Here is an 8,583-nt window from a genome sequence, read left to right on the forward strand (position 1 = left end):
TATTCAATTAAGACTCTTTATATCCCCCCTAGTAAGGTTCAGGATTGTTTCTAACATGGGAAATATAATTGTATTGACATGTAAAGATTTACGAGTATTTAGGGTTTGGGATAAAGCTAGGATGATGAAATATAGAGATCCTATAATATAGTGGCTAATAACAAGGGATTTTGTTTATTTTTTACATAAGAGTTCCAACATGGCAGGGAAGTTCTGCTCCTTGTGTTCATTTGACGACTTGGGTTCTCTCAGAGTCATTTTTCTGACAGCTCAAAGAGAACTGTCGTCATCTGTATGGCCTTCAGTGGGCCACCACCATGTGCCTGTTTCAGATGATGGCAAGAGGAATAAGAAAATATAGGGGCAATCTCAGTGCCTTAAGGGCCAGTTCCAGAAGTGCTCCAGATCACTTCTCTTCAGTTCTGTTGGTGAGAACTTAGTATATGGCTATTCTTAGCTGCAAGGGAGCCTTGGAAATGTAATCTAACTGGACAGTTATGTGTCCAAGATGAGGGGAAAAAGGATTTTTGGTGGACAGCCAGCAGTCTCACCATCAAGTCCTTGCTGAGAAACAAGGGATATGCAATTGTAGTGTCAAACATTACCTGTGACTAAAACACTGTTACAAAAATTCAGCTATCATTGAGTGCTTAGATAAGAAAAAGTCTGTGATTTATTGAGATTAGAATTTTTTTTTTTAACAGTTCAGGCATTTAATTAGGTTCTTTGTAATTAATTTAGAACACCAGTTTGTGAGGATAAACCCCATGTGTGAGAACAAACACAGAGCAGAGGTAGCCCTGGAGCTGAGGAACAGCTTTGATTTTTGGCAGAATTTGTGAGTCCACAGCTTTCTGATCAATTTTGTGGTGATCTGTAATCTTGTATTTCTCTTTCTCTGTATTGAAGATCTCCCCCTCCTGGTGTCTGGGCTTACACAGCTTCTTCTTCTTGAAGTAAGCATCAGTGAGAAGTTTGGGGATTTTCACACCACTGATATCAATTTTGGTAGAGGTGACGATGACAACCTTCTGGTATGTTCTACGCAGAGGAACTCGATTGAGGGACAGAGTTCCAGTCACAAGTAGCAAGCCACTGCTCAGCTGCTTCAGGAAAACCACCCTCTTGCCTCTGTGGCGCCCAGTGAGGATGATCAGAATGGTCCCGGGAGTGATGCTGGCCCAAAGTTTTCTCACATGCTGACTGAAGGGTTTCTTGCCATTGCTCAACAGCTTTTGAGACACATCTTCAGTAGGATAGTATCTAGGCATTTTGCGAAGTTTAACCACTGAGATGCCACCATTCTTGTCGCCACCAACTGGTTTTGTGACAGTAGCAAGAATCTTCTCCTTTTTCTTTTCAATCCTGGATTTAGCTGCTGAATACTTCCTCTTGTACATGGCCTTTTGGGAATACATATCTGATAGGGAATATCTGCCGATTCCTCTGACCAGGACAGGGTTTCGGCTACAATGGGGTTTCCCCTTCTTAGGCATTTTGGCCTTGAGGTTAGCCTTCTTAATCTTGCCACCAGTATCAGCCTTCTTGGCTTCAGGTTTCTTCTCTTTAGTGTCCGGCTTGTCAGCTTTTTCACCTGCCATCTTGCAAGTTGGGAAAGCAAGATTAGAATATTTTTATACTCAATTCATTTACATATGTACATTCATACTCATAAATGTACCTTGATTTAATTCTCAGGATGATAGTGCAGTAAACAGATTGTAAGTATGGAACATGATATGAGACTATAAAAATTAGTCTAACACAAGGCATGTAGGTCTCTGATTTTGGATACTAGCGATTTTGTGCCAGCATGGCCATTATGCTCATTACTGTCCAATGCATTCAAACTTCCTGGGTCTCATTCTCCAAGTTATCTAGTTTTAATAGTACAGTCCTGTCCTATTAATTTTATCTTCAAAATATATCTTAAAACCACCTACTCTCCTTCTACTAACGCTGGTTCCAAAGTCTATAAATCAAACTTATTTTCCTTTCCCAGTCCCACATAAGGTTGTTTTTCTCAGGTTTATCCCCACTGATGTTTTTTTCAGCTCCTAAACCACTCTGAGTTCTTCTTTTTTAGAATCTCTGCATCTATTAATCCTTCTGTCTCCTCTCTCCATCCTTTGTGTGACTGTATCCTCCTCATCTTTCAGGACTCAGCCTTGATGTCACCTCTTTAGAGAGATTTCCCCGATCACTGTATATGAAGTGGGTTTCTTCAGATGTTATCTATCTCAAGCACAGTTAACTTTCTTCAATCATATTTGGTAATTGTTTTCTTCATTTGTTTGTTTTCTTTTTGGTTCCCATATTGTACCACCAGTCTTCACTGACCTATTAAGTCTATTAAGGGAAGGGAAATGTCTGCATTATTCATCCTTTCAACCTCATTACCTAGCGCAGTGTCCTGTACTTTGTAGGTGCTCAATAAATATTTGTGGAATAAATTAATATGGCACTTTATAAATTTAAAATTAATTAATTAAAACATAATTTAGTGTAATTAAAACAAAAACTTTATACTTTAAATTTTATAAGAAAGATATTTTGAAGAATAGGTCAGTGAATGAGCCCTATTCAGAGACAAAAATTATTTCATAATGTGAATTTCTTTTCTAAATTTTATCTACTTTGTTATTTCACATTTACTATCCTATCTATCTTTAAATATTCTATGATTCAAATAGTTTTCAGCCCAGTTAAGCTGGGAGGTTTTTTTGGGGGGGATTCATTATTCTTAGGCCTTCATTTTGTTTTGTATAATTTTAATCATGGCAGTCTTTATCAAATCCATGTTTATTTAAATATTTATTTCCTTTAGCATATGTTAGGATTGAATATGTTGTTTTAATTAGCGGCATTGCTTTCTTGTTCCTAGATGTATTGTTTTGGCATTTGACCAAAAGCAAAACAGAATCAACACAGTATAATCTATGAAAAGGGAACTGAATCTCACTGTACAATGCCATTTCATCAGCCACAGGCTAAGGGATGGCCTATTCAGCAAAGTATGCATTGAGGCAACTACACCTAGGTACTCCATAACAGTCAGAGTTGCCATTTCTGGCTCTCAGAAGAACCATTTTTGTTTAACCTTAGATCAGTCTATAACTGGATGACAGTGAAATAAAATAAAGTTGGAGGAGTACATACAACCATTAAGGGAACACATTACTTTAATAAGTTTCTCTTTTGGGTATTTTATAAGTGCAATATCAAACTTGTCAGACTCTGTAATGAGAGTTCATCACATAAATGTACAGAAAGAATAAAATAAATCATGCAGTTGCTGTGTAGAGAAAATGACAAATGACTTTTCATGAGAACTGTCTTAATGGTAGTTCATATGTATTTCTGGCTAATTTTATCACTATAAATTATCATTGTATTTTATTTATTAACTTACTATTTCACAATTATGTGCTGATTTTCCTTGAACAATCTCCATACTTACTGAATTCTCTCTATGCCCAAGGCACAGTGGGAATTTTTTTTCAATTGGGCAATAATCTTAGTTACATTATTGTGAAAGATACAAATACTATATTATAATCTTTAAAAAGGAAATCCTAAATCTGTAATATAAATAATGTTTTTAATGCCAACTCTGTCATTAACTGTTTGCTCCCCTCCTTTTTCAGTATTCTTGTCACGGTTTTTGTTTGTTTGTTTTTGTGCCTCTTTTTAAAGCAGGGGAGTTGAAAGATGACTGGTGAGAAGAAGAGGAGAAAAATACCTTACCAGAGTTCAAACACAACTCAGTCTTTACCCAGCAATGAGGTTCTACTGGTTTGATAGTGGTTTGATTTGGTATATTCATGTTAAAGAGCAAATGATACACCAGAACCTCATCATGGTACTCTTCTCTTTCGCGTGTAATTTAGTACAAGGCATGGGCTTATAAATGTTCACATTAAAACTGTCGAAGTATCTCTGGGCATGGAGTCCCACAGATATGAAACACCCCTCCAGGCAAGGAAGCCTCAACATAGCCATTTACAGAATTGCTCTAAATTTAGATTAAAAAAATTCTTCTTAGTATACGCACGTGTATCACTAAATAGTCTGTACATGTGAAACATTTTTATTCTGGAAATTTCTTAAAAGCAGATAAATTTTTGTAAGACAATGGCCTGTTTCTATGTGTAATGTGTCTACAGACCTTTTTCTGTTAAAGTCCCTGCTTTGTTTAGTTCCAGGTAATGTGATAGAAGGGCCTATTGTACAGTTGAATTTTGAACAACGAAGGGGGTTAGGGGTCCCGACCACCCTCAGTCGAAAATTCCCATGTAACCCTTAAAATAAATCATGCAGTTGCTGTGTAGAGAAAATGACAAATGCCTTTTCATGAGAACTGTCTTAATGGTAGTTAATGGTAGTTAACTTAATGGTAGTTAATGGTAGTTAACTTAATGGTAGTTAACTACAGTTGCCCCTTGGTATCTAATGGGAAAAGGTTTCAGCCCCCTTCTTGTGTTCCAGCCCCTTATATAAAATGGTGTAGAACAGTGCATACAGTTGGCTCTCTGCATCCGTGGATTTCCAACTGTTGATCGAAAATACTGTTGAATTGTGGATATGAAACCCTGGGATATGGAGGGCCAACTGTGTACGTATTTCTTGAAAAAAATATGTGTATAAGTGGATCTGCACAGCTCAAACCCATCTTGTTCAAGGGTCTACTGTATTTGCAAATGTGAAAGTCATGGATTTTTACCAGAGATTTAGAAAGGGAGCTTAAATTTTTTAGGGATAGAGTGCTTTTTTTCCCTTTAAAAAACAACAAAAACAATTTAGGAAAAGAAATAGGGAGACAATTGTCTAGGAAACAAAAATCATTTAAGGTTTTAGGCTGTAGAAATAAAGTTGTAGAAACAATGTGTAGAAACAATGTCAAACTCACCTAAGAGTTACCACCCCGCCCTACAGCATTGCAGTTACTATCGGTAATTGTAATGTTCTTTTTAGATGGAAAAAAATCAAGTACACATTGGTGAGTTAGTCTAATTGAAAAACATTTTAGGACAATATGTTTATTACTTATTATTTAATTATAATAGTAATTACAGCCCAAATTTACAAATGTGTAGCTTGCAAAATGACATTTGGATATAATATGGTGAATTTTAAAAACCACAGAATCCTTTGCTTTATAAACACATTCACATCAACCACAAGCCTAAGCTATGGCTTAGTGTATACCACCGTCACCTATGTGTAGAGAAATACTAGATTTGGGAAATCTTTACACAATAGATTCAATTTTTATTGAGATTGGCTTTTTTTTTTTTTAATAAAACTGTTATAGTGAAGCAACTGTTGCTATAATAGTAATTATTTTTCTAAGTGAAGTGTTGAGAGTTTGGGCCAGGGGAGAGAATTTGAAGACATCTATGTTTCCTCCTCTCTGGAGATGGAAGTTAATTGTGTAATTTTTTCGGTTCATATTTATTATATAGTGATATGTGTATGTATATGTGTATTTGTGTATATTTTATGTGTATGTATATGTATATTTTAATTATTGTGTGATTATATATATTTTAACTTCTCTTCCTCATGTTTATGTACATGAGTGAATATTACAATCACTCTTTTATGAATTACTCTTTCTTTATTGACTAGATGGGCCTTCTAATAATTGGAAAAAGGAGGAATAATCCTCCTCAAGTCAGGTGGAATTTGAAGAAACCTTACAGTAGTGGTACTCAGCAATATCATCATACAAATGTCAATCGTGCAGTTTTTGTATGGAATCCATTGCTGCATCATGTATAATTTCTGGAATTCTACAGTTGCTCACCAACCACATCCCCGTAGACTGGGTATTTACAGTATAAGGACATGCGGATACAACAACAAAAAAAATGAAATAGAACCCTACATAATAGCATTGAGTATCACTCTTGAGTGGTAACTGAGAGACTGTGAAAACTATTTCATGTTTAGTCAGGGTGAGGCCAGTAAGAGCTTGTCATTGTCTTTCCAAATGTCAGGAAGAGCATCATGAAGAGATAGTCTTTTAAAAAGGGAGTGGAGCCACTAAGTTTGCGTAGAGAGTGCATCAGGTGTAAGGCATGTGGTCATGAAGATGGCTTATTGATATTAGAGTAAAAAGATTAGGCAAAGAAAGCAAGGAATAGATTCCCTTCCTAGGAGTGGTGTGCTAACAGAATGATAAGATTTCTCTCTGAGCTAATCCAAGCAAAAGAGACTGTTGAGTGGAAAAATAAGCTCATTAGGGTGTCAAAAATCAAACAGACAGAAGTGTACCTGGCTGGGAGAGAGCCCACTGATACAATCAGGTCCATAGGATTGAAAGGAGGAGATATTTGAAAAGTGGAGAAAGATGGGAAAGCCTTTCGAAAAGACCAGAAGGTGCACTGTAGTGGCCTGAATACCAAACAAGTAAGGGAAGAGAAAAAGCTCCAGGGTGAAAAATGTGAATTCAAATGCTCCTTATGCAAGGAGAGGATGATTCTACGAAACATAGAATCACCTGCATAAATTAAGGTGATTTGGGCTTTGAGGAATTAATTTTAAAAAATGCTAAAATGTTTCCCTTGTGATTCAGTATAGGCCACAGAAAACTGATAATGACTCTAGAAGCTGTAACTCACTTAACTGAGTAAGGACTACCTATCCGAGGGCCATACCATTATCGCAGCCAAAACCCATCTGAGGGCCCACTGGCCATTTGGCCCAGTTCTAGGTACTGTGCAGCCAAGCGTTTAGGACATAGTTTACAAAATCATAACAACGTCTTTCTGAGGCATAGCAATCATCTAATCTTCCTGCAGAATTATGTTACTGTGAAAAGTGATGTCTTAAAACCCATAAATTTGCAAGTTTAGAAGGAGTCGTTTTTGATATCCTTTACAAGCTAAAAAGTACTCAGGCCTGTTGACAAAGCAAAGAAATGGTGTCAAAAATAATTTTAAAACCTTTTGACCTGTAAGGTTTAAAAGAATTAGGCACAGATTCTTTGCTTTAAGCCTCTTGGTGACAAGAAATATGGTACTCTGCCAGATTGTTTGATTGACAGTAGCGTTTGTAGTTTCAGCTGCTAATACAGTATGCTTCTTGTATATTTTGAGGGGGTAAATATAGAAGACTATTTGTCACCTGGGTTGATGGATTACAAATAAGTGAGACAATGTGGTTAGAGTTCTGAAGCATAAATGCAGTCAAAAACCTTATATTATTTACAATGCAGTGCTTTTATGATTTAAGTTTTATTGTTCCTATTACATCAATAGAAATGGTTTGGTTTTAAAATAAGCATGTTACTCATTTTTAATCATCTCTTTCCATTACATAGTTACCTGCTACAAGAATGCATCAATTAAGTGTACCAAAAACTGATTAGAATGAAGAACTTATTATAGATAGCTGCATTTATTTTTAAATATCATGATTCGAGTATCTTAAAATTTTTCCACTCCTAAGACCTATGACTAGTGACTTATTTCTCCACCCAAATAAAGCTTGTTGTTTTCGGTACCTAATTAGTATTCAAGGATGTATGCACTTATGCTTAGAATAGCATTTCTGAACAGTGTTTTTGAAAAGTCTTTCTTGGTCAATAGCCCTCTAATAATATTGATTTCTCTTTGTATAACATTTTGAATTTGCTAAAGTGTTACAAATGGTATAACATAATTTCAAAATGATATCATGAATGGTTCAGTAATTAATATTTTCAAAGAATCGTGCTATTTAAGATGAAAAGATTATTAAGGTGATATTACAGAGTCTTTGGATTTAGAAAAGAAAATTTGCTTTGGAAAGCACATTATCACCTTTCAAGACAAGAAGCAAAATTGGCATTTTTAGCATGCTACTCTTATCTTTATTTGCTGATAAAGAAAGAATCCAGAGTTTTTCAAAACTTTAAATGAAAGGCTATGGTGAGGTTCACATTACCCAATCTTTAAAAAGAAAAGAAAAAAACGGATGGGGACAAAATAAAAACAATAGCCTTGACATTTTATTTTAGAACTAAAAAAAAAAATTACTATTCTAAACATAACACAACATATGAAGTCTATTTATTTTCATCTATGTAGTTAATACAGTATTATATTGAAGGACATTAAATGAAAGTGTATGGGAGTAAAAAAATTCTATAACTATAGCTTCATATCACAATAATATAATTTTATCTTGGATAGTCACCTTCTTTTTGAATTGGTTATTTTGATGTCTATACTTAAAGATCATTTGTATTAAATGGGAGTGAACACATTCAATTATTACTAAGCTCAATTCTTGCAACTTGTGGTTTTGTTTAAAGAACTGTGTAGAGGCAAAAATACCTGCATCGTGACATATTTGCTACTCAAAATTACCTGCATCTGACTGTATTTGCCAATAGAATAGTGGGAAAATTGGGCTTAAACTTTATAAGTAACTTATAATTCAATACTTTGAAATATGCAGTAGTTTAAAAATCAGTACTATATAAATGAGAATGCTATAGCAATAATATACACTTGGTAAAATGAAAGTTAAGAATTCTTTAAATATGATTTTTATCTTCTCTTTATATATTTTTATGTGCTACAAAAGTTCTTT

At 35.0% G+C, this 8,583-nt stretch overlaps 1 protein-coding gene across 1 annotated transcript; it reads right to left on the reverse strand.

The window, feature by feature from the left end:
• Nucleotides 1-737: 737 nt before the first annotated feature.
• LOC117022553 (60S ribosomal protein L6-like) lies at nt 738-1,601 on the reverse strand. The gene has a single exon (XM_033106680.1). The coding sequence runs from the start codon at nt 1,599-1,601 to the stop codon at nt 738-740; it is 864 nt and encodes a 287-aa protein (XP_032962571.1).
• Between the last annotated feature and the right edge of the window lie 6,982 nt (nt 1,602-8,583).

Source organism: Rhinolophus ferrumequinum, chromosome 5, assembly GCF_004115265.2.
Source record: "Rhinolophus ferrumequinum isolate MPI-CBG mRhiFer1 chromosome 5, mRhiFer1_v1.p, whole genome shotgun sequence".
Taxonomy (NCBI): domain Eukaryota; kingdom Metazoa; phylum Chordata; class Mammalia; order Chiroptera; family Rhinolophidae; genus Rhinolophus; species Rhinolophus ferrumequinum.

Bases quoted from the DNA above. Each gene is read 5' to 3' on its own strand.
- LOC117022553 (XM_033106680.1), bottom strand. From the start codon at position 1,601: ATGGCAGGTGAAAAAGCTGACAAGCCGGACACTAAAGAGAAGAAACCT.